The sequence below is a fragment of the Dendropsophus ebraccatus genome, chromosome 8 (assembly GCF_027789765.1).
Source record: "Dendropsophus ebraccatus isolate aDenEbr1 chromosome 8, aDenEbr1.pat, whole genome shotgun sequence".
In the NCBI taxonomy this organism is placed as follows: domain Eukaryota; kingdom Metazoa; phylum Chordata; class Amphibia; order Anura; family Hylidae; genus Dendropsophus; species Dendropsophus ebraccatus.
In genome coordinates, this window is record NC_091461.1 from 15,515,087 (window position 1) to 15,541,924 (window position 26,838).

Consider the following 26,838-nt stretch of genomic DNA (forward strand, 5'->3'; position numbering starts at 1 on the left):
TTTTTTTTTTTTTTTTTTGCATCAAAAATACTGCACAGTAGTACTCCAGTCAAACCCTGGTGTAATTTTCAGGCAAAAAATTGAAAAAAATTTAGCAACATTTATTAAGGCTGTGCACGTATTGGTAAATTTTGTGCAGGGAGCAGAGTCTTTTGCGCGGCATATGAAAAAGAAGATCACTGGAGGACACCGACAAATCATTCGACTCGTCATTTTTTTATTTTTTTTTTAAAGTGACAGTAACGCTTTTATCTTTATCTGTGGGTCATTATGATTATGGAAATAATAAAAATTTTATGTTTTATTGCTTTACAACAACAACAGTATAAATGCTTTTGTGTTGGAGCTTTATGACGGCTATAACATTTATATTTGCCAGCAGAGCTGGTTGAGGGCTTGCTTTTTGCGGGATGTCCTGGTGTTTTCATTGGTGTTATTTCGGGGGTAGATAGAGCTTTTGGGTTATTTTGTATTTAGTTTTTTTTGGAGGAGGAAGGATAAACCGAAAAAAGCTATTCGGGCATTTGTATGATATTGCAATTGCTAGATGACTTAAAGGCTATGTTTATGCAACAGGACGGTCGTTTTTTTAACAAATACCTGCTGCAAATAACATTAATTGTGGCCGTTATTTATTAAAAGACAATTTTATTTTTTTTACGACTAACCAGTTGTGTGAACATAGCCATAAAATGCACTGCAATATTTCTGCATTGCAGTGTATTATGCCGGTCAGTGTGACATGCATCCTATAAGGCCGTGCTAGAGACAGAGGGGTGCTAAGAAATCAGCGCATTCAGTAGGCCCCCCAACTATCATGATAACTCAGCATTCACAGGAAGGCAATGGGCTGATACATAGAGCCCCCTCCCTCTAACCACTTAGATGCCTCGATCGCTAATGATCATAGCATCCAATGGGGTTAAATTGCCAAGATTTGAGTTTTTTCTCTAATCCCAGCAGTTGCAGCTGGAGTTCAGCTTAGTATATTAGCGGTGGCCCTGCTGATCGTGTCAGTACAATGATACTACCTACAAGTTCATTGTGGTATATATATCCATTAAAGTGTAAAGGCCATTAACTGCGTCAGAAATAAATGTCAAGAAGGCATCTGATAAAATTGGCTATATATGAAACAAATGCTATTAAGATTTGGTCTCCCCTCCCCCCCCCCCCCCCCCCCACCCACACACACACTCACTATGGGGGAGATTTATCAAACATGGTGTAAAGTGAAACTGGCTCAGTTGCCCCTAGCAACCAACCAGATTCCACCTTTCATTTTTCCAAAGAGTCTGTGGGAAATGAAAGGTGGAATCTGATTGGTTGCTAGGGGCCACTGAGCCAGTTTCACTTTACACCATTTTTGATAAATCTCCCTCTATATTTTCTTCATACGCTATCCCCTAGGCTAAATTGTAGGTAAATGGCTCCCTTTCCCCCGTGTATATTTCCAAATATTTAATGGAACACGCCAAGGCTGGCCCTTTTCCCCATCCCTTTTTATATTAATTATGGAAACATTAAAAACAAAACATCTTCTGGGACTCCATAATCACAGGTTTACGTATAAGTTCTTTTAAGCACACCACGGTGATCTGTTATTATTTCTCACAAACCCCAAATATGCTTTTCCAGGACTTTTAGAGATATTTCAAAACTTCGGCCTGGTCTCGGGCTGTAGAGTAAATTAAAGTTGTATAACTTTGTAATGTGTGTTATTCTGTGAATAATTGTTTACCGCCGCACTACCCCTTTAACCCCTTAACGACAAAGGGCGTATATTTACGCCCTATTGCCGGTAAGGGAGTTCAACCGCGGCGGTCCCGGGTGCCTCTTGTAGCCCGGGACCGCAGGTATTAGCGGGCACGGTCCGATCGCCGTGCCCGCTAATACAGTAATCAGATGCAGCTGTCAAACATGACAGCTGCATCCGATTACCGGATTCAGCTTATCCCTGGTGTCTAGTGGAGGAGATCGCTCCTCCGGGATGTTATCCCAGAGGAGCGCTCTCTATTTCTGAAGCTGGCCAGGGACCGCTCCAAGATGGCGCCGTCCCCGACTTGAGGAACATATATAACAAGTCAGTTTTACCCCAGGGCGAATGGCGTAAAAACACATTTCCCCCAAATAAACAAAATGCGTTTTTTTTTTTTCAATTTCACCACACTTTGAATTTTTTTCTGGTTTCGCAGTGTACTTTATGCTAAAATGCAGTCTGTCATTGCAAAGTACAATTAGTGACGCAAAAAATAAGGGCTCATGTGGGCCTCTAGGTGGAAAAATGCAACTGCTATGGCCTTTTAAGCACAAGGAGGAAAAAACGAAAACGCAAAAATTGAAATTGGCTCTGTCTTTAAGGGTTTAATCTAAATCTGAAGCCCTTAAAGGGGTTATCCAGTGCTACAAAAACATGGCCACTTTCTTTCAGAGACAACATGACTCTTGTCTCCAGTTCAGATGCGGTTTGCAATTAAGCTCTATTCCCTTTAATGGAACTGAGCAGTAAAACCCCACCCAAGCTGGAGACAAGAGTGGGACTGTCTCTGGAAGAAAGTGGCCATGTTTTTGTAGCACTGGAAAACCCCTTTAATATATCTGCCCCTGCTCTGTTAATATCCCACCTGAAATCCAATTTCCCCTTCCTTTGGCCTGACAAAGGCATAAAATATCTTGGTATTCCCCTGCCCCCCCCCAATCCCCTCCACATTTTAAAGCTACACGTTGCCAAAATGTCTCTATCTAGTCCAGTGTATCCCTATTCCTATACCCAAGCACTTTTTAAAGCCGTCCAATGGGTCTTTACGCGCATTCTATGGCACCAGAGCAGAACATGTATATCTAGTACTTCCAAAGACACATGGCGGTCACCCGGGCAGCACCCCGCAGCTTCCCGTGACCTCCCGGAGATCGCCCAGTGAAGGCTTAAGGGACAACTCTGGTGATTTTCTTTTTTTGGGCAATTAAAACGCATTACAAAGTTATATAATGATGGGACGGGAGTTACGGGGACCAGTGATCGTTTGGAGATTCTAACAGTGATAGACCCAGAAGTGAGGGTGAGTATCGAAACGCCATTTGCTGTGTTTTTTGTTTTTTTTCCTTTTGCACTGGAGTTGTCCTTAAAGCTAGCTAGTCAGCTACAGACCACCATCGGGTTAGAAACGCTTGTCTTGTTCCCTAGTACTCCTAAGAGGCCCATCTCCAGGACTTTTGCAGGCATTCTTATGCCTTCATCCGATTTTAAACCAGCAAGTCTCCTTGCCTGGGAACTGGAACTGCCGATTTCTTTTACCATCGAGCAGTCTAAGTTTATTACAACCCATTCCCATGGCTTCTCACCTTGTGTCCGCTTGAGTCCTCATTTAAATTATTCTCCTGGTAGTATAGAACCCCTGCCTTTTTGCTTGATCATGGTATCACTCCTAACGACCTTTGCCGGAGGTGTGGTAAGGAGAGGGGATCTCACATATTTGGCATTGCGATGTCCTATGTCCCTTTTGGGACCAAATAGTTTTGCTGATTTCTCTGGTTTTGCTGGTTTCCCATTTCGACATTATACTTGAGTTGGTCCTTTTATGGGCCACCTCCTTATTTTTTATCCAACCCCCCCCCCCTTACTACCCAACTAGAGATGAGCGAACCTCGAGCATGCTCGAGTCGATCCGAACCCGTACTTTCGGCATTTGATTAGCGGTGGCTGCTGAAGTTGGATAAAGCCCTAAGGCTATGTGGAAAACATGGATATAGTCATTGGCTGTATCCATGTTTTCCAGACAACCTTAGAGCTTTATCCAAGTTCAGCAGCCCCAGCTAATCAAATACGGAACGTTCGGGTTCGGACCGACTCGAAACCTGGTTCGCTCATCTCTATACCCAACTTCTAGCCGCCACAAAAATGTTGATCCCTCTGTATTGGAGATCTACGTTCAGTGATTGGCTGAGCGGCCTGTCAGCTGAGACAGACAGCTCTGAAGCTGGAGCGCCCCCGGACCCGTGGAGAAGCACAGAACAAGAGGAGCCCACCACTATTACACGTAGCGGTGCGCAGTCTGCGCCCGACATGTATAGGTCAGAACCTATATCAACGATCAGCCGATGACAACGATCATCGGCTGATCGTTGTCTTTATTACACGGAAAGATAATCGGCCGGATAGGGCAGATTCAGCCGATTATCGTTCCATGTAATAGTACCCTTAAAGTCCCACTACTGCTCCTCAATCCTGCCTGCTTAACCCCGACAACTCCCCACCCCCAGCTCTCGCCCCTTCTCTCTGCCCCCCCCCCTTTTTCTTCATTGTTAATAAACTCACCTTCTTGTCAGAGTGGGTCTTATACTTATACATTCTCATTTAAGGCTAGAATGCTTCATGGTTGCTATAATGTCACGGTAGCTTTTTTTTATACCTTATTGTGGTTCTGATTTCAAATGCCTTCTCGCTGGCCTTTGAGCCTATTACCTCCTCTGCAATGTTTATTGTTATTGCTTATATATTTGTTTTGGGGAAAAAAAGAGATTTGAAAGAAATATATGTCATGTAGCATGAAAGGGTTAAACGCTACGTAATCTGCATCCAAAAATGATGCTATAATAATAATAATAAGAGTGCAAAAACTATAAAAAGTTGAAGCTATTGGAATTAAATAATACCCATCATAAAGAATTACTTTTCACATGTCATGGGGCAAACAAAAAAATGCCCAGCACATGCAGTACCACTATTCACATTATACAGGTGCATACTGCCATGGCTGAAAAACAGACACAAAACAGTAAAGCGCAACAGCAAGCTGCAAATGTCAAGACATGCGGTTAATATAGTAGACATTTAATAATTTGGTATAGAAGAAAATTTGGTTCTTGGTATACAATATGGTCAAATAGTGTGTACCATCCCGCCACATTAAGGTGACCTCAAAGGGACGGAATCATCCCACCCTATGAGACTAGCTGGGTCCAGCATGCCCAGTGTGTAGGCTTATTAGCCCAGGAAAAGCCAGTGTACTGATCACAGTGTAGGTTCTGCCCCTGAGGTCACCATAACGGGTTGAGATGGTACATAATATTTGATCAAATGGTATGCCACAAACCTATTTTTTTTCTATAGCAGTTTTGCAACTGGCATTTGCAGCGTCAAAAGTCACTGCTGAGTCCGGCTGTGATCAGGAGATAAAGCTGTGGAGATATTGCGGCAGTAGCACAAACCACTCCTGATTGACTAATTCCGATAATATAAGTCTATGAGGCTATACTGTACATAGGGAAGGGAAGTGGATGGTACAGCTGCTGTGTTCTCTCCCTATCTATATCTCCTGATTACAGTGGGTCTCAGCAGTGCAACCCGTTGCGATCAGTACGTTTTGACATGCCAAGTTATTTTTAATGACAGTGACTCTTTAAGCACAGATGGATTAATCCTCAATCTTTTGCAATTTATTGGATCGTAAGATTAGTTTTTCATGGTGAGGAGTCAAGGAACGAAAGAATCTACTGGAAGATGCCCTACAATCTTCCGTACTCCAGGCAAAGGTTCTTCTTAAAGGTTTTTTTTGAATTAACACTTTATGACCGGTCAACAGGACACTTCATAAGCGTCAGACTGGTGGGAAACCGGCAGCTAAGACCTTCAATAATCTCAAGCAATGAAAAGTTATGGAGATGACAATTATGGGGGAAGAGTTGAAGGCAAAAAAAGATGACCAATGGTAAGACAAAGGGTCCTATTAGTCAAATCGATTTTTAACGTCTAACGATAAACGATCGCAAATTAGATTTATCGTTATGAGGTTTATCATTAACCTGAAATCATTCACCATATTACACAGAACGATAGTCGTTAGATACAATTGTTACTATGATCGTTTATTCCTTCTGATCCCAGCAAAAGGAACAATGTGCAATTACACTGAACGATTAGTGAACAAATGCGGAATTACAGCGAGATCTAAATCAACGATCAACGACACACAAACGATTTTTCGATGGTTGCCTGCAATTACACAGGATTATAGTTTAAATTCAAACAATCTAACTATTTTTTACACGATAATCGTCCTGTGTAATAGGGCCCAAACTGAGACACTGAACAATGGCTATGAACTAGGGCGCTGGGGGAACAATGGTCATACGGTCAACAGAACGGTAAATAACAATGATGCCATAGTCTTTTAGATGGACTTCCAGCTAGTCTATGCCCTCCTCCCTCATGTATGGATAATTATATGTGTATCTCTATATGTATACATATATGTATGTACCCCCAGAATTGTAATGTGTTGGTGCTATATAAATAAAAATTATTATTATGCCATTCAATAGTGGTCATTACCTTCTTCTGGATCACTAAGCTTAACTTTTTAGCTTTTTGTTTCCATAAACTAAGTAACATATAAACTAGGAGCACACCAGGAAATTTTGCCAACTCTGCAATTTTTATTATCTCTATCTGTAATAACCTTTACAACATTGGACCAGGAAATATATGGAAAGGTATGGCCTAAGGCTATGACACTATAACCCGGGAACGGTTTTCTTCACGGTAATGTCAGCAGGCATGTATGTGTTGATGTGGTTTGTGGGGCAATTATACGGTGATGTGGTTCTTGCAAAGTCTCTGCAAATTAAAATTTTGCTGTATCTACTATAAGGCTATGTTCACACTACGTATTACGGAACGGCCGGTCTCTGGCCGGATCATCTTGGCCGGTAAGTACCGGCCGGATGATCTTTCGGCCATCAGCGCGCCCGCATCAGAGCTTCCCATAGCACACAGTGAAGCAAGTGGCCGGACCCGCTCGCTTCACTGTGTGAACTGACAGGTCTTTCTGCGGCCGCAATTCACTGAATTCTGTCCGCAGAAAACCGACATGTCAGTTGTTTGCGGTGGCGTATGGGATCCCGGACGAAGCGCACACGATGTGTGTACGCTCCGGCTGGGATCCCATAGAAGAACAGGCATTGTTCCACCGCGGTAAAAGTACGGCGTTGTTGCCATCGGCAACAACGGCCAGACTTTTACATAGTGTGACCATAGCCTCAGGGTGCGTTCACACGTACAGGATCCGCAACAGATTTGATGATGCAGATTTGATGGTGTGTTCAGTTATTTAGATAAAATCTGCTGCGGATCCAGTACGTGTGAACATACCCTTAGGCGGGATTACAGTTGATTTTGAAGACATTTTTGCAACAAGGAATAGACATAATGACATAGCCCAAAATGTAGGGTGGGGGTCTATCTGACAAATAAAGATCCAAGAAAAGAAACCAGAGAGACGTCAAGTGAGGGAGAGGAGAACATGAACCAACACTTGTTGTCCGGTCTTGGTGACAATAGACAACAATGATTTATAAGTGTCATCTTGCTTACAGTGAAGAAGGGTTAGTTAATGTTTCTCCAACAACAGACTAAGGTCCACTGCTATGCTAAGACTATGCCGGGACACCAACATAGTGAAACTGGACAATAATCTCTTGTGTGTGGCATCCAAACATATAGCCAAGAATGCCGACTGAAGCAAAGTGGGCTGACCAAGCACTTGGGAGCCATGTCTTGGAAATTCTTAACCAATACTATGAGATACTGGGTGGTGGAACCAGCACTACGATGCTAAGAAGGTGGGACGAGTCAATGGATTGCTCCTGTAGGCAGTGACTCTAGGGCGGTGAGTATCAACAGCTTGGACAAGAGGATGATCTATGAACCCAAGAAGGTTTTAAGGAAAGATAATATCTCCGATATTTTGCTCACCTGACCATCTTGGAAGCCTTGCCCTGAGGTCTTCACACGTGCAATGCGGTGACTTGTCGTCAGGATTCTTCCTCAACGTCTTATTTTTTTCCCCTGGAGCGAACGTCCACTCATCCACCTCTCTCTAAAGTCTCCTCTCGCTATCAGAGAGCAGACCTGTCACTTCATCTCTCCTCTTAGCTTCATTGCCCCTCCAAATGAGCTCACACTTTGCAAAAAAAAAAAAAAAAAAAAGGAGTTTTCTTTTCAGCCTCAGTCGATCCCTCTGTCGTTCTCTCAAACAGGAAGCTTGTGTTCTCTAAAGCTTCTACTTCTCTTTTTTATCTGTTCACCTCAGACACATTGTGTAAGCTCAGCTGCACACTACTCACAGGAACATACACTTGCAAAATAAAGAGCCAGGAGGCCCGGGCAGAGAAGCAGAGCCGGGTACTACAGGGTGCAGGGAGAGACGGCTCAAAGTGTAAGGTGCAATGGGACGGGAATTCCTCTGTAGTGTGGGAAGTGTACCTGGCGTCTCAGGTGAGAGGCTCCTACAACACAGCCCACAGGTAACCAGGCAAAGCCTCCTCCCACACAGACACTGCAAAGTATAAGCCGGTGGGAGGGAGAACAGGGGCAGGCAGGAGATATACAGGGGTAAGGAAAGACACCGAGGAAATAATGCAGCTCTTACACAATGGATGAAGTGGACCACAAAGACGGGGATAAAAGACAAGTATGAAAGAGGGTTCAGTCATTGCCTAATGTTCTGCAACTCTCTAGAAATAAAACTTCTCCAACTCTGGAGGGCGTTTGCTGTACCAAATGAGAAGAGCACCATTTATTTAAGGGGTAGTCCGGTAAAATATATAGAGATTAGAGATGAGCGAACCTGGAGCATGCTCGAGTATATCCGAACCCAAGTGCTCAGAATTTGATAAGCTGGGGCTGCTGAACTTGGATAAAGCTCTAAGGTTGTCTGTAAAACATGGATACAGCCAATGACTATATCCATGTTTTCCACATAGCCTTAGGGCTTTATCCAACTTCAGCAGCCACCGCTAATCAAATGCCGAACATTCATCTCTAATATAGATATTTTTTAAATGTACTGGTGTCAGAAAGTTACACAGATTTGAAAACAAATTCTATTTAAAAATCTCCAGACTTCCACTACTTATCAGCTGCTGTATGTCCTGCAGGAAGTGGTGTATTCTTTCCACTCTGAAACACTGCTCTCTGCTGCCACCTCTGTCCATGTCAGGAACTGTCCAGAGCAGCGGGAAATCTCTATAGAAAACTTCTCCTGCTCTGTACAGTTCCTGACATGGACAGAGGTGGCAGCAAAGAGCACGGTGTCAGACTGGAAAGAATACAACACTTCCTGCAGGACATACAGAAGCTGATAAGTACTGGAAGACTTGAATATTTTTAAATAGAAGTGAATTACAAATCTGTAAAACTTTCTGGCACCAGTTGATCTAAAACGTTTTATTTCACCATCCAGTACCCCTTTAAATAATAAGTAAAGGTACAAAAAGTTGCAGATAGCAGGTGGCTATAGTGATGCCAATAGTGCTACAAATTTCATTATGTCCCCCTTGGTTTTCAACAATGTTCTCCATTAAAAAAGAATGTTCTAAAACTTGCCGGTGAGTACCGCCCTTCAGATCTAGCACTGATGCAGGTCTGTCAAAGAAGAACTAATCCTTCAGAACACCCCATAAATAGAAGTCATAGGGGGGAGCGAGGAGGCCAGGCTGTTGGGATATAACGTCTGACCACCTATGCATCTGTGAAAGCCTGAGTTCATGCAAATAAAATACTATTAGAAACAAAGAAAAATAGAAGATTTTAGGCAGAAAAAGACCACTTGGTCCATCTAGTCTGCTCTTTTTGTATTTCCCTTTGTTATTATCTTAGGATAGATATATGTATATACCAGGCTGGTTTAAAGGGAATCTGCCAAAAAGGTTTATGCCACCAAATGAGGGCGGCATAAACTAGTGGCAGAAATGCGGAATAGATCAGTGTATTACTTAGATCATTCTGTTCAGCCGTTCCCCTAAAATGCAGCAGAATAGGATTCTTGCCACCCCCCCCCCCCCTCCAGCTGCTGATTGACAGTTGACTGCCTATACACATAACTGCCAATCAGCAGCTGGTGGGCGGAGTTTTCTGCTTCTCATGTATATCCAGGACTACTGAGCTCATGCACATAATGGATGACTACTTATTGTCCATGTTATTCAGGAGGAAATCTCTGGATCAGCTGCACAGAACAATGTAAGTGATACATCATTCTGTTCAGCTTCTCTGACACTAGTTTATGCCACCCTGAGATAGGACAGCATAACCCTACTTACAGAGTCTCTTTAAATTCTGTTATTGTAGACAAGTCATGTCAAACTCTGGCCCACGGGCCAAATCTGGCCCTTGGTTCCATTATTTTTGGCCCACCAGGCAATTCAGAGTTTGAATTACATCTGGCCCGCCATGGCTACAATATAAGAGAAAATAGGGGAGGGCTGGCTACTATATGAGACCACTGGGGAGGGCTGGCTACTATTTAAGAGACTATGGGGGAGGGCTGACTACTATATGAGACTAGGGCTGATGATTAATCAAATTAATTCGATTAATTCGGTCAGAACATTGAAATCGATTTAATTTTTTGGGAAAATCATAAATTCGATTTAAATTAATTTCGGGCTGCGCGTTGTCAGGCGTGCGCGGGCAGTCCAGAGAAGCCGGTGGGCGGTGTGGGGTGCGACACAGGCAGCTAGAGAGGGGTGAGCGGAGGCAAGATGTTTTTGTGGGCAGGCTGCCAAGGGGAGGTGCGGTGCCGGCGGCCCCCAGCCGCTTAAGAGCGCCGCCATTGACCTGCCCCCGTCCCTTCCGGCCAGACATGGAGGTCCCCGATCTCTGGAGGAGGCCACAGGGACTACAGGAGAAGGTGATCACGTCGCTGCGGGTCCTGGAGCTGTACAGTGGGATCAGGGGTTTCAGTGCAGACCCCAATCTGGCCGAGAGGGGAACATGTGTGTGGAGGTGAGAGGAGGAGGTGTATGTGCCCTCCTGCTCCAATCACCCCCAGTTGCCCCAGTCCCCCTCTTCAGGGAACTGCACGCTCCATTGTGTGCACTGGCAGGGTTTTCTGCGGACGCTATTCACTGAAGAGATCCCGGCCGGAGCATATACTATGTGTATACGCTCCGGTCGGGATTCCATAAAAGGCAAAGCAACATATATTTTCGTAAAAAGTATTTTTACAAAAATATACGTTGTGTGAACATAGCCTAACTCTGTGCGGGCAGGACAGGATACAGTGGGCAGGACAGACCCCCCCCCCCCCCACTCACACACTATAGGCATGTGCACAAGAAGCAGTAAAGCAGAAAGCTGCACAACTACTGCATCAGAAAAGCCGTAGACTAAACTGTGTGGGTTTTGACATATGCTCCTCTTGTAGGGGTACCAGCAATCCTAGAGATTAGTGATGATTGTAAGGTGGTGGTCCGACTGCTGGGTCCCCTATCTCTAGAATGGGGACGTTACTCCTGTCCTTCCTAATGTGTGCATGATAAATTATACTACACTATAGTTGTAATTAGATGCCTGGCCTGGAATCTCTTATCCTAGTGATGGTGGGGGGCCTGGTGGGAAGACCCCCAAAATCAAACATGTATCCTGTATCCGGGGCATCAGTCATAGATGTAGATACCCAGAATACCTCTCCCTATACAGAAAACCACATTGGGGCAGCACAGTAGTCACGTCTTACAGCATGGGAAGCCTGTCTGTGTCTGGATACAGTCCTGCAATTGTTTTCCATAGGAGCCGCTCCAGGAACATTTTTTTTTTACCACCGCCACATTAGGAAAAAAACAAACACACCCATCATCCGTACAGAACACCCTACAAGCCAATGTTATTGTAACAGATTATCTATCTGCATTCTCTATTCTGCCACATAATAACTGCACTGTACAGGGAGACAGCATGTCCAACATGTCTGCACCTACAGGGAAGATAGGAGTTATATACTTGTATATAGGAGCAGTATTATACTAGTTATATCCTTGTATATAGGAGCAGTATTATAGTAGTTATATTCTTGTATATAGGGGCAGTATTATAGTAGTTATATCCTTGTATATAGGAGCAGTATTATAGTAGTTATGCGGTTCAGGGAAGAAACAGAGTGCTGCACCTCACACCTATGGCTGATACTAGTGCCGCTTGGCTAAATAAAAAACACATCAGAATTTTGTGTATGAATTGATCAAGCCATACTGCCCCATGTACCGCGTGCAGGTATCTGATACACATGGGTCCCTACACTAAGTCCACACCGTGCCAGTCAGTGGCCACCAACCCCACAGGCGTGCACAGCCAGGGAACGGGGGCCATGGGACGGCCCTGCGACCCCCATGCCACAGGACCAGACCCAAAAACACCACACCAGAACCCGGCCAGCACCGCCGGCGGAGAAGGTCGCCCCCAAGCAGCACAAGTCTGGATAAGGTATTGCGCTCACCATAGCTGCAGCAAACAGAATGGGAAAAAACAGGAGGGATTAAAACCATGTGCACTCAGGTGTCTCCTGCTAATTGCGGTCATGTGGGTCTCACCAGGAGGAGTGCAATACACGGAGAAAAGAGAGAAACAAAATGCGGTTCAGGGAAGAAACAGAGTGCTGCACCTCACACCTATGGCTGATACTAGTGCCGCTTGGCTAAATAAAAAACACATCAGAATTTTGTGTATGAATTGATCAAGCCATACTGCCCCATGTACCTCGTGCCGCTATCTGATACACATGGGTCCCTACACTAAGTCCACACCGTGCCAGTCAGTGGCCACCAACCCCGCAGGCGTGCACAGCCAGGGAACGGGGGCCATGGGACGGCCCTGCGACCCCCATGCCACAGGACCAGACCCAAAAACACCACACCAGAACCCGGCCAGCACCGCCGGCGGAGAAGGTCGCCCCCAAGCAGCACAAGTCTGGATAAGGTATTGCGCTCACCATAGCTGCAGCAAACAGAATGGGAAAAAACAGGAGGGATTAAAACCATGTGCACTCAGGTGTCTCCTGCTAATTGCGGTCATGTGGGTCTCACCAGGAGGAGTGCAAAACACGGAGAAAAGAGAGAAACAAAATGCGGTTCAGGGAAGAAACAGAGTGCTGCACCTCACACCTATGGCTGATACTAGTGCCGCTTGGCTAAATAAAAAACACATCAGAATTTTGTGTATGAATTGATCAAGCCATACTGCCCCATGTACCTCGTGCCGGTATCTGATACACATGGGTCCCTACACTAAGTCCACACCGTGCCAGTCAGTGGCCACCAACCCCGCAGGCGTGCACAGCCAGGGAACGGGGGCCATGGGACGGCCCTGCGACCCCCATGCCACAGGACCAGACCCAAAAACACCACACCAGAACCCGGCCAGCACCGCCGGCGGAGAAGGTCGCCCCCAAGCAGCACAAGTCTGGATAAGGTATTGCGCTCACCATAGCTGCAGCAAACAGAATGGGAAAAAACAGGAGGGATTAAAACCATGTGCACTCAGGTGTCTCCTGCTAATTGCGGTCATGTGGGTCTCACCAGGAGGAGTGCAATACACGGAGAAAAGAGAGAAACAAAATGCGGTTCAGGGAAGAAACAGAGTGCTGCACCTCACACCTATGGCTGATACTAGTGCCGCTTGGCTAAATAAAAAACACATCAGAATTTTGTGTATGAATTGATCAAGCCATACTGCCCCATGTACCTCGTGCCGGTATCTGATACACATGGGTCCCTACACTAAGTCCACACCGTGCCAGTCAGTGGCCACCAACCCCGCAGGCGTGCACAGCCAGGGAACGGGGGCCATGGGACGGCCCTGCGACCCCCATGCCACAGGAGTGCAATACCTTATCCAGACTTGTGCTGTTTGGGGGCAGCTTCCTCCGCCGGTGGTGCTGGCTGGGTTTTGGTGTGGCATTTTTGGGTCTGGTCCTGTGGCATGGGGGTTGCAGGGCCGTTCCATGGCCTCCCTTCCCTGACTGTGCACGCCTGCGGGGGTGGTGGTCGCTGACCGGCACAGTGTGGACTTAGTGTAGGGACCCATGTGTATCAGATACCTGCACGCGGTACATGGGGCAGTGTGGCTTGATCAATTCACATACAGAATTCTGATGTTGTTAATGCAGCCGAGAGGTACAAGTATCAGCCATAGGTGTGAGGTGCAGCACTCTTTTTCTTCCCTGAACCGTATTATAGTAGTTATATTCCTGTATATAGAAGCAGTATTATAGGAGTTATATTCTATTATATAGGAGCAGTATTATAGTAGTTATATTCCTGTATATAGGATCAGTATTATAGTAGTTATATTCTTGTATATAGGAGCAGTATTATAGTAGTTATATTCCTGTATATAGGAGGCAGTATTATAGTAGTTATATCCCTGTATATAGGACCAGTATTATAGTAGTTATATTCCTGTATATAGGAGCAGTATTATAGTAGTTATATTCTTGTATATAGGAGCAGTATTATAGTAGTTATATTCTTGTATATAGGAGCAGTATTATAGTAGTTATATTCCTGTATATAGGAGCAGTATTATAGTAGTTATATTCTTGTATATAGGAGCAGTATTATAGTAGTTATATTCCTGTATATAGGAGCAGTATTATAGTAGTTATATTCTTGTATATAGGAACAGTATTATAGTAGTTATATTCTTGTATATAGGAGCTGCATTATAGTAGTTATATCCCTGTATATAGGGAGCAGTATTATAGTAGTTATATTCTTGTATATAGGAGCAGTATTATAGTAGTTATATTCTTGTATATAGGAGCTGCATTATAGTAGTTATATCCCTGTATATAGGAGCAGTATTATAGTAGTTATGGTTCAGGGAAGAAACAGAGTGCTGCACCTCACACCTATGGCTGATACTAGTACCGCTAGGCTAAATAAAAAACACATCAGAATTTTGTGTATGAATTGATCAAGCCATACTGCCCCATGTACCTCGTGCCGGTATCTGATACACATGGGTCCCTACACTAAGTCCACACCGTGCCAGTCAGTGGCCACCAACCCCGCAGGCGCGCACAGTCAGGGAACGGGGGCCATGGGACGGCCCTGCGACCCCCATGCCACAGGACCAGACCCAAAAACACCACACCAGAACCCGGCCAGCACCGCTGGCGGAGAAGGTCGCCCCCAAGCAGCACAAGTCTGGATAAGGAATCACACTCACCATAGCTGCAGCAAACAGAATGGGAAAAAACAGGAGGGATTAAAACCATGTGCACTCAGGTGTCTCCTGCTAATTGCGGTCATGTGGGTCTCACCAGGAGGAGTGCAAAACACGGAGAAAAGAGAGAAACAAAATGCGGTTCAGGGAAGAAACAGAGTGCTGCACCTCACACCTATGGCTGATACTAGTGCCGCTAGGCTAAATAAAAAACACATCAGAATTTTGTGTATGAATTGATCAAGCCATAGTAGTTATATTCTTGTATATAGGAGCAGTATTATAGTAGTTATATTATTGTATATAGGGGCAGTATTATAGTAGTTATACACGAACTGGAGAGAGTGGAACCGCTGCACATCCCATCTATGGCTGATACTAATGCCGCTAGGCCTATATTAAAAATCAACACCAGACTGTCTGTATATGAATTGATCAAGCCATATTGCCCCGTGTACCACCGCGCAGGTCCTCTGGTCCACACGGGTCCCTACGCTAACTCCACACCGTGTCGGTCAGCCACCGCCAACCCCGCAAAGCGTGCACATGCAGGGAAGGGAGGCCATGGAACGGCCCTGCAACCCCAATGTCACAGGACCAGACCCAAAAAGCCCCACCAAAACCCAGCCAGCACCACCGGCGAGGAAGGCTGCCCCCAAACGACACAAGTATGGATATGGTATTACACTTACCATTGCTGCTCTCACAGAATGGGGAAGACATAGGGACCGACACGGTGTGGAGTTAGCGTAGGGACCCGTGTGGACCAGAGGACCTGCGCGGTGGTACACTTCTGATCTTGAGATTTATTATGAGACTCTAATTCAGGGTGGGGAACCTCCGGCCCGCAGCTCCCCTGTGATGCACGCCGCTCTGGAGGAGGAAGGAGCCGGCATACACAGCATCCTCCGGTGTCTGTGACAGCTGCCGGATACAGGAGGATGCGGTCTGTGCCGGCTTCTTCCCCAGCAGAGCGGCACGTGTCTTCAGTCTCCTGCGGGCCGCGCGCGATGACGTCATTTCATCACGCGCCGCCTGCAGGAGAAAGACCGGCACAGAGGACCTGGGACAGAAGAGGACATGGGCAGCGTGGGAGCGGAGGTAAGGTGAGTGGGATGTTTATTTTTTATTTTATTTGGGGGTTAACTAGGCCACCAGGGACATGCCTGATGGGGGTTAACTAGGCCACCAGGGACATGCCTGATGGGGGTTTACTAGGCCACCAGGGACATGCCTGATGGGGGTTAACTAGACTACCAGGGACATGCCTGATGGGGGTTTACTAGGCCACCAGGGACATGCCTGATGGGGGTTAACTAGGCCACCAGGGACATGCCTGATGGGGGTTAACTAGGCCACCAGGGACATGCCTGATGGGGGTTAACTAGGCCACCAGGGACATGCCTGATGGGGGTTAACTAGGCCACCAGGGACATGCCTGATGGGGGTTAACTAGGCCACCAGGGACATGCCTGATGGGGGTTAACTAGGCCACCAGGGACATGCCTGATGGGGGTTAACTAGGCCACCAGGGACATGCCTGATGGAGGTTAACTAGGCCACCTGGGACATGCCTGATGGGGGTTAACTAGGCCACCAGGGACATGCCTGATGGGGGTTAACTAGGCCACCAGGGACATGCCTGATGGGGGTTAACTAGGCCACCAGGGACATGCCTGATGGGGGTTAACTAGGCCACCAGGGACATGCCTGATGGGGGTTAACTAGGCCACCAGGGACATGCCTGATGGGGGTTAACTAGGCCACCAGGGACATGCCTGATGGGGGTTAACTAGGCCCCCAGGGACATGCCTGATGGGGGTTAACTAGGCCCCCAGGGACATGCCTGATGGGGGTTAACTAGGCCACCAGGGACATGCCTGATGGGGGTTAACTAGGCCACCTGGGACATGCCTGATGGGGGTTAACTAGGCCACCTGGGACATGCCTGATGGGGGTTAACTAGGCCACCTGGGACATGACTGATGGGGGTTAACTAGGCCACCTGGGACATGACTGATGGGGTTAACTAGGCTACCAGGGACATGACTGATGGGGGTTAACTAGGCCTACCAGAGGCATCACTGGGGGGGTTAACTAGGCTACCAGGGACATGACTTGGGGGTTAACTAGACTACAAGGGGCATCACTGGGGGGTTAACTACAATAGCAGGGGAACTAGGGGAACAATACTTTGCCTTGCCCTGGGTGCTGCAAACCCACGCTACTAACTGCCGCACACGGTATGCGGCCCTCGAATGATTTTATTAATGCCCGACCGGCCCTCGACATGGAAAAGGTTCCCCACCCCTGCTCTAATTTCTACTGCAGCACAGCAGTATCTTTTGTGTCTCCCAATATATCACTGTTTGCTCTGCTCTGACCCCACAACCATATATTTTTGGGTCGGCTGGTAAACTGCTCCTGACCTCCAGTTTGTTATAGCGGTTATATTGTTGTATATAAGGGGCAGTATAATAGTAATTATGTGCTGTGTATATATGATCAGTAAATATAAACAGTTCGTCTTGACTTTAACCAGCAGATAATAACAGGTTGTGGTTCAGTTTTCTGTTATTGAATTAACTCCTTCCATGCACAGAAATACCGACTGCTCATACCTAATTGAAGTACTTGTTTTTTTCGCTAATGGGCCCATCCAGCTACTGAGATGAAGCTATTGTAGTCTCAGGTAAGGACATGCAGGTGTGTCACTGTATGAAAATTGACACAGAAATCATTCCATAGAGATATCTATGCAAATAACCATAGAAACCAGCAACGCATGAATGTCTCTATTGAGTTCTTCTAAGCGACCCAACTGCCTCAGCCACACCATGACCCCTAGTGGCAGGCGCCCTATCATAGAGGTACGGCCACCCGATATATCACTATGATCAGTAAAGGTCTGACCTCTGGGACGTCCACCTTTCCTGAGAATGAATGGAATTCGATCGGTGATCTCAGTAAACTCCCATGATCACAGCTTTATGTTACATATCTGAAGTGTTAAGGACCGGATGAATTTCAGCCATCATCTTGATACTTCTAGCGCTATAAGCTGCAGACTGACACCATGCAGTTGGGTGGATCTGTAACTTTCGCTAGATCCTGTATCTTCTGACCCTGTGAGCAGCCGCTAATGTTTACCCATGAGTCATGTGTATTTTGGCTGCAGAGTAGCAGAGTGAGTGTCCGCCAAAACGTCCTTGAGTTGTCTTCTTATATTGAAGTATGTCAGTGCATCTGTTTCTAGGTGACAACCAAGGTGTGCGCTTTACAGTCTCAATCAAACATAGTCCACTGCTTGTCAGTAACTGAATATGGGTGTTTATCATAGAGGTGGAAGAAATGGGAGCCACACTGCAGAGGTGTTGATTCAGAAGCCACCCGCGACAAGGCAACGGTGCCGCTGCTTTCTAGGTGGGATCAGACACTCTGACAGGTCCCCTACAAAGCTGTTCTGACGGCAACACCATGATTTCATAAGAAGAGCCTTTCCTTCCCCTTTTTATTATCTACACAGGTGTTTCCTACTAGAGAGCAATGCCATCTATTGGATATTCATGGTATTACATAAGTATCAAGTGCATTTAAATTTTGCAGAGGTCTCAAACTCGCGGCCCTCCAGCTGTTGCCAAACTACAATTCCCATCAGGCCTGGACAGCCAAAGCTTTAGCTTTGGCTCTCCAGGCATGATGGGAATTGTAGTTTGGCAACAGCTGGAGGGCCGCGAGTTTGAGACCCTTGATTTAAAGGGAAACTATCAGCAGGTTAGATACTTCTAACCTGCTGAGTTTCCTTTTAAATGCACCCTATGGGGTGCATTTAAAGTGTAAAGTGAAACTGGCTCAGTTACCCCTAGCAACCAATCAGATTCTACCTTTCATTTTAAGAGAGTCTGTGAGGAATGAAAGGTGAAATCTAATTGGTTGCTAGGGGCAACTCAGCCAGTTTCACTTTACACCATGTTTGATAAATCTCCCCATATGTCCCAATTATGCATGGGGTGCTGAGGATGAAGGGGTTTCTTACCTTCATCCTCCGTGCTATTTGTAGTTATTTCCCTAGTCTAACAAGGCGGTTTAGTGCATTGCGGGAGGGACTACCACCCCCAGTGCACCGATCCGGGAACCCTGCTGATAGACGGGCTGACCGCTGCACTGGGGGTGACAGCACCAAACAGCCTTATTAGCTTAGCGATATAACTACAAACTACACAGAAATGGCTCTGAGGATGAAGGTAAAGAAACTCACCTTCATCCTCAGCGCCCTGAGTCTAACTTGCTGATTTTTGTTAATAGTATAATTTATTAATATGCTATCAACATGCACGGACACAGACGTCACCGCTCTGTAGCCTCAGTGTCACCATGAAGTCAATGCTTTGTAAATAACATCTTAATACATTGCTATTTACTGTGCTGAGCTGTATGGAGTCCCCCTTTAATGTGCTTTGCTTCTTCCACAGATCACACTCATGACAAGATATGAGGGAGTCTATGCAGACTGCAGGGTGTCCCATAGATCACCTGTAGTGCGGGTGTCTTCTTGTGGCATAGACAACAGTGATCACTATGTTCTGGGATACAGATCACACGGCTCACAATACAGACACGACGACCGCTTCTCTTGGTAGAAAAACAAACAATACATTTAATTGCACAGAGTGAGATCCTGACCAGGTAGTCCTGTGTAGTGATGGGGCCTCGGCCTGTGGGGGGTTATGGCAGTCCTAGGAAGAGGGGATGGGCAGACCGGCATGTGGGGGTAAGGGCAGAGGTGGAAGGAAGAAGGACTTCAGCTTGTTGGACATGGCTGCAATCTCAGGGTCTTGGGACTCAAAGGATTTCACCAGACGAGCGAATCGGAGAACACCTGAAAAGAGGAAAACCCAAAGCGGACATGAAGGGCGGCTCCATAGTGAAGTAATATTTGCAGCCATCCGAGTAACTGACCGATAACAGAGAAGTAAATAACAGCCCTAAAATCCTTCAGCAATATAAGATCACATAGTGCAGAGCTCTGCATGGCAGCTTAACAGGCTACTGGGTTAGAAAAACATGGCTGCTTACTTCCAATAACAGCGCCATCCCTGGTCTTTTCTACGTGATGTGGCAATATGACATGACTGCTTTGTCCTAATGGCAACCTTTCACTGAGGTTTTCAGCTAGTAACATGGGACCCTGACCGATCAGAATAAAGGGACTTCGGCCTTGTAAACTGTTAGCCTCTACAGAAGCAATGTCAAAGTCAGGCCCTCCAGCTGTGGCAGAACTACAATTCCCATCATGCCTGGACAGCTAAAGTTTTGGCTGTCCAGGCATGATGGGAATTGTAGTTTTGCAATAACTGGAGGGCCTGAGTTTGACACCTATAATCTAGAGACACTTTCTTATGTCCCAGAAAAGAACATTAATATGGCCATAGCCACTCCTCCTTCCTCATGCGCACGAGGAAGGAGGAGTCTATCCTCTGAAACGTCCGCAGGACACCAGGTGGACGCTTGGGTGTATGGAACAGCCTGTGAGCAAAGTTGTTGTACCAAGTACTAAGAAGTAAAATCCATATGGACGAATAGTCAAGTTCGTGGAATCCTTTCCTTTTGGTGATCCCGATACAGAGGACTACGGCCCTGAAGTACTCAGGTACAGGTGTATTTAACACGGTTTGTTTCTCTCACTACTTTGTATATTACATTGGACTTATAGGATTTGTGGAGATCTTGTAGTGATTATTATTGCCTAAGGCATACAGTGCTGTTGTGCTATTTTCCGTATTCAGTTGCGGATTTCAACTGTCCCAAATTTATTCAGTGTACAGTATTAGTAAGTGTCCTCACTGTATATACTGACAGCAGCTCCCTTTGTACTCACTGTATATACTGACTGCAGCTACCTGTACTCACTGTATATACTGACAGCACCTCCCTGTGTACTCACTGTATATACTGACAGCAGATCCCTGTGTACTCACTGTATATACTGACAGCAGCTCCCTGTACACTCACTGTATATACTGACAGCAGCTCTCTGTGTGCTCACTGTATATACTGACAGCAGCTCCCTGTGTACTCACTGTATATACTGACAGCAGCTCCCTGTGTATTCACTGTATATACTGACAGCAGCTCCCTGTACACTCACTGTATATACTGACAGCAGCTCCCTGTACACTCACTGTATATACTGACAGCACCTCCCTGTGTACTCACTGTATATACTGACAGCAGCTCCCTGTACACTCACTGTATATACTGACAGCAGCTCCCTGTGTACTCACTGTATATACTGACAGCAGCTCCCTGTACACTCACTGTATATACTGACAGCACCTCCCTGTGTACTCACTGTATATACTGACAGCTGCTCCCTGTGTATTCACTGTATATACTGACAGCAGCTCCCTGTGTAGTCACTGTATATACTGACAGCAGCTCCCTGTGTAGTCACTGTATATACTGACAGCAGCTCCCTGTACACTCACTGTATATACTGACAGCAGCTCCCTGTGTACTCACTGTATATACTGACAGCAGCTCCCTGTGTACTCACTGTATATACTGACAGCAGCTCCCTGTGTACTCACTGTATATACTGACAGCAGTTCCCTGTTCTCACTATATATACTGACAGCATAGGGCTGGGCGGTATACCGTGAAAATACCGATACCGTCACTGGCGTTGGTTAACCAACCTCAACTTTGCCAGGACGGTATTTTCAGTATTTTCACCCCCCTCCCCCGGCAGAAGAACACTGACAAATTGTGCTCCCAGCCGCACACACACAGAGCTCCTTGGTGTCTGAAGGAGCAGATGGCATAGACAGCAGAATCCCTAACTCACAGCATCATCTATGGGACAGAACGCAGTGCTGGGGGTCCTGGGCTGCGCTCCCTTCCCTCCATCCTGTCACAGGGGAGGCTGGGGGTGACTTGAGCAAGGTATATCCTCCTACCCGACTCAGCCCGGGCAGACACACTCCCCTCCCGGCGGCTTGCACGTGTATTCCCTCGGTCACTGAAGAAGCAGGGGCCATGGGAGTGGGTGATAGCGTCGCAGCGAGTGCTGCAGCTGTACAGCGGGATCGGGGCGTAGAGACGCTATCACCCGCTCCCGCGGTCCCTGCGGCCTGCTTCTTCAGTGACCGAGGAAATCCACGCGCAAGCTGCCAGAAGGGGAGTGTGTCTGCCCGGGCTAAGTCGGGTAGGAGGATATACCTTGTCCAAGTCACCCCCAGCTGCCTCCCCTGTGACAGGATGGAGGGAAGGGAGCGCAGCCCGGGACCCCCAGCACTGCGTGCTGTCCCATAGATGATGCTGTCAGTTAGGGATTCCTGCACAATATGGATCCCCCGGTCTGTGCAAGAGCTCCACATGAAAGCGGCCAGGAGGTGTCAGGTGGGGGAATGCTCTGTGGGGCCTGGCGGCAGCTGGGGGCACGAATGACCTAGCTCCCCTGGTATCCCATCATTTGTAGCATCTGGCGGCCTCCCCGACCTGCCGGGTGCTGCAAATGGCGTTCCGGACCTGTCACTTTAACTGTGAGCGCTCCTGATGAACGCTCGTAATTAAATGCTGGGCTTTGATGGACAAGGTCAGGAGCCATTGGCTCCCGACCCTGCCAATCACCCTTGTGTCCAGAGGCAGCATTCTGCCTCCGACCACAAGAGATCGCTCTCCCTTCCCAGCGCTCGGGAACATAAGTGACGTCACTCATACTCTGAGAGCAGGATGAAGGAGACGCTGCTGCTGCAGTTAGGTGAGTAAAAGTTGTTTTATTTTGTTTTAACAGGATTGCCTACATGGGGGGAGGGGGCAGGCATTTACAAATTTACATGGAATTGCCTACACTGGGGGTTAATTTACAGGAATACCCACAAGGGGAAAGGGGGTTAATTTACATGGGATTGCCTACATTGGGGGGGGGGGGGGGGTTAATTTACATGATATTGCCTACACAGGGGGTTAACTAACAGAATTGCCTACATGGGGGAGGGGTAATTTGCAGGTGGAAGCCTGTATTAAGGATGGGGTTAACCAAGGGAGATGCCTACATGGGAAGGATGGAGGCCAACTACCAGGGGAGATAACTGTATGGGGAAACTACCAGGAAAGGTATCTATATGGAGGAAGGAGACTAACTACAAGGGGAGATACCTACAGAAGGGGGCTAACTACCCAAGTTATTGACTACATAGGGGGAGATTAACTTCCAGGGGGGTAAATCACAGGGGGATGCCTACCTACCAGGGACACTACCTATGGGAGAAATAGCTACATGGGGATACTACCTACTAGGGGGTCTACCTGCACAGGGAGGCCTAACTAATATACAGATGCACAGTGGGGGTATGACTACTATATAGGGGCACAGAGGGGCCTAACTACTATATGGGGGGGCACAGAAGGGTCTAACAGCTACTTAATGAGGGACACAGCGGTCTAACTACTATATGGATACAGGGGGGGGGGGTAACTAGTATATGAGGGAACAGATGGAGCAAATAGATGTGTAGGATGATGGGGCATAAGTGAGGAGCCTAAACTCTTTGTCTGGAAAATCCTACTGAGAGAAGTCCTCTTGGTGGCCCAGGCTGGATGGAGAAGAAGGGGAAAAGTCAGCGACTCTGATTGGAGAAGACGCCTCCTGTGAGTTATTGGCTGTAACTGCACTGTAATCACTTATGGTGTGTAGAGCTTATATATGCCACTATATAGCCACTGGTGATATTGGACTGTGGATTTTATTCCGTAGCAGTGGTAGCATTATTCAGTATGTAGTGATAATAGTCAGTGAGAGCTGGTAATATTTGTCCCATGTAAACTGGTACTGTTTGTATTATGCATCTTAACATACTGGATTTGGTTGGTAACAGTATAGTGGTAATGGCAGTGGACATGGTGCTATAATGCTCATAATAATAAATATACATATATATATCTTCACGTGTTACTAGTCAGTTGGGGGGGGGGGGGGATCAAAAGTTTGCTATGGGGCCCAGCCAGTTTTAGTCACGCCCCTGCATAGGGGGAATCTTCTGCAGAGATGTGTCATGGGGGAATCTTCTGCAGAGAGGTGTCGTGGGGGGAATGTTATGCCAGGAGGTGCTGTGAAGGGTGGAATGCTCTGCAGAGAAGTGTTGTGGGGGAATTCTCCAAAGTAGTAAATACTCTGCAGGGAGTTGTACTGGGGAGGGGGATACTCTGCAGAGATGTGCTGCATGGGTATGCTCTGCAGGGTGCCCTTGTAGGGGGGAAATGTTCTGCAAAGACCTGTCATGTGGGAGGATATGGGACAGTGTTGTGGGACAATGGTCTGCAATGAAGGAGAGTAGCAAAAAGTTCTGCAGACTATTATCATTTGTGAGAATGCTCTGCAGGGAGGTGTCACATGTGGGAATAGGATTATGGTATTCATGTGTAAACAGAGTAGAGAGGTGACGTCCTGTAAAATTACAGGATTATTACTATCGGTCTAGAGAGGTGACGTCCTGTACAGTAACAGGGTTTATTAATTTCCTAGTCTGCACTGCTCCTACAGCTGTAGTATGTACATAGCTGTATACCTGTGTATACACATCCTGTAGTGTGAACATAGCTTTATACCTGCGTATACACGTCCTGTAGTGTGTACATAACTATATACCTTTGTATACATGTCCAGGTCTCTGCTGAGATAATAATGACTATAGACTAAATGGCACAGTCTTGTGTTGCTGCTCAGTGAGTTTCTTATTTATTTATTTTTTGATTTATTGAAACAAAATATTGCCAGTTTGGCACGGCCAAGTGGGTGTGGCTTGTAAAAAGGGAAGTGTCATAATTATTGTTACCGCGGATACATGTACAATTAACCGCGATATTGATTTAGGCCAATATCGCCCAGCCCTATGACAGCTGCTCCCTGTGTACCACATAGAGCTAATATCAGACTCCTCTCCTCTCGGCTGTGCTGTCCTGCTCTGTGGTGAGTCTGTGTATAGGAGCAGACATGGAGGAGCATGTAACCATGCCCAGTCCACAGTGTCATCCTTAGACATATACAGGCTCAGTGGTGGACACTGGGGGGCGGGGCATGGTCATATGCTCTTCTATGTCGGCCATCTTATGTCCAGAATCACCACAGAGCAGGACAGCACAGCCTTGAGTAGGGGAGCCTGATTTTGGCTCTATGAGGTACCCAGGGAGCTGCTATCAGTATATACAGGGAGTACACCTACTAATACTGAACTGGCCAAGTCCTTTAAAGGGGTAGTGCGGCGCTTAAAAATTATTCACAGAATAACACACATTACAAAGTTATACAACTTTGTAATGTATGTTATGTCTGTGAATCGCCCCGTTCCCGTGTCCCACCACCCCCGCCCGTGTACCCGGAAGTGTTGGTGCATTATACATTACCTGATCCGTGTCGAGGGCCGTGCGCCATTTTGTGCCAAACGTCATCTTCGGACGGACGGCAGAATCCCTGCCGCCGCAGCCGCGATTGGCTGAGCATAACTGTGCTCAGCCAATCGCAGCTGAGCACAGTTGTGACACGGCAGAGGGGGGACGGCGGCAGCGATTCGGCCGGCCGTCCGAAGATGACAATTGGCACAAAATGGTGGACGGCCCTTGACACGGATCAGGTAATGTATAATGCACCACACTTCCGGGTACACGGGCGGGGGAGGTGGGACACGGGAAGGGGGCGATTCACAGACATAACATACATTACAAAGTTGTATAACTTTGTAATGTGTGTTATTCTGTGAATAATTTTTAAGCGCCGCACTACCCCTTTAACTCTGGAAACTAGGGGCTGCCTTTTACCTGAACTTTCCCTTTAATCATATAATTCTTCTAAGAAGTGCCCCCAGTCAGGACTTACCCTCCCCGTCAGGGCTGAATCCATAGTTCTGCAGCACCTCCTGCTGGATCTGTACGGCGGCGGGGAGCAGCAGCTGCAGCACCTTTCCCAGGTCATTCCCAGAATTCTCTCTGGCCTCCTCCAGGCGGGCGCTGCCAGTGGGTGACTGCAAAGCGTCCAGCACCTCCCCCAATGCCTCTGCAACAGAACACAAGGTCACCCATGGGGAAAAGTCACTCACAGCATCGGGGTCGGGGCTGCACTACTGACACCAGTGTGCTTGGTACTGCAAGGGCAGGGACGGGGAATCGCCACTTGCTTTTTAAACCTTCTTTTGGCACCAACATCAATTCCCAGCAAGTCGTCCTTAGTAACACCCCTGTGCTTGGCATAGGGCACCATGCTGGTAACCATGTAAAACAATAATCCCCAAGCAATGGCTCTGTAGTAAAACTACAACTCCCATGATGCCTTTCACAGCTGCTGAGCCATAGGCTGGGAATCACTAATCTAGTTTCCCATAGCAACCAATCACAGCGCTGCTTTCATTTTCAAAGGCAGACACAAACTGAAAGCAGCGCTGTGATTGGTTGCTATGGGCAACCAGCTGTTCTTCCAGTTTTCACAACACTCAGGGGACTGCCGTATTCCGTGACTGGTGGGGGCAGGCCCGACACCTATAAAGCGTATATAGCAGAGGTGTGTTGTATCCCCTCAGATACTGTATGAAGCCAGTTACCTTTCACCTGCTCCAGACTCAGGCTGACATTCTGCGCTGGAGGGGCCGGTCTCTGCAGGCTGGACATGGCGCTCACCTGTGTACCACAGCCGTCTATGTGATGATACCTGAAGCTTACAGCATCGCCCAGCTGGGATGGGAACACAGCGAGCGTCCCCTGCTTGATGGTGTTTAAAAACCGGGTGTGACGAAGCACGACAGCGGCCATTACAGTCCGGAGGATAGAATTACAGCAGAAAACCA

General features: G+C 46.9%; 2 protein-coding genes across 3 annotated transcripts in view; both read right to left on the minus strand.

Annotated features, from left to right (window-relative positions):
* The window catches only part of PTPN6 (protein tyrosine phosphatase non-receptor type 6), a 41,902-nt gene extending 33,623 nt beyond the window's left edge, over positions 1–8,279 (minus strand). The window contains exon 1 of the mRNA XM_069979888.1: positions 7,754–8,279. Coding sequence (XP_069835989.1) covers positions 7,754–7,761 — 8 coding nt within the window. The 5' untranslated portion in view covers positions 7,762–8,279. The remainder of the gene's footprint in view (positions 1–7,753) is intronic.
* An 11,353-nt stretch (positions 8,280–19,632) lies between these two features.
* On the minus strand, positions 19,633–26,688 carry C8H12orf57 (chromosome 8 C12orf57 homolog). Of its 2 annotated transcripts, none has more exons than XM_069978848.1 (3): positions 26,596–26,688; positions 25,878–26,054; positions 19,633–19,883 (listed from the first exon to the last, which is right to left on the minus strand). In XM_069978848.1, the coding sequence occupies exons 1-3, from the start codon at positions 26,660–26,662 to the stop codon at positions 19,741–19,743; spliced, it is 387 nt and encodes a 128-aa protein (XP_069834949.1). In that variant the 5' UTR covers positions 26,663–26,688; the 3' UTR covers positions 19,633–19,740. The 2 variants fall into 2 exon arrangements, with proteins under 2 accessions (XP_069834949.1, XP_069834948.1); XM_069978847.1 differs by lacking the exon at positions 26,596–26,688 and adding an exon at positions 26,176–26,336.
* Positions 26,689–26,838: the final 150 nt, after the last annotated feature.

Excerpts from the sequence above, each read along its gene's own strand:
- C8H12orf57 (XM_069978847.1), bottom strand. The coding sequence starts at position 26,248 with ATGCCAAGCACAGGGGTGTTACTAAGGACGACTTGCTGGGAATTGATG. Across the intron at positions 26,055-26,175 it reads GCCAAAAGAAGGTTTAAAAA|AGGCATTGGGGGAGGTGCTG; the intron begins GCAAGTGGCGAT and ends GTTCTGTTGCAG. Across the intron at positions 19,884-25,877 it reads ATTCAGCCCTGACGGGGAGG|GTGTTCTCCGATTCGCTCGT; the intron begins GTAAGTCCTGAC and ends TCCTCTTTTCAG.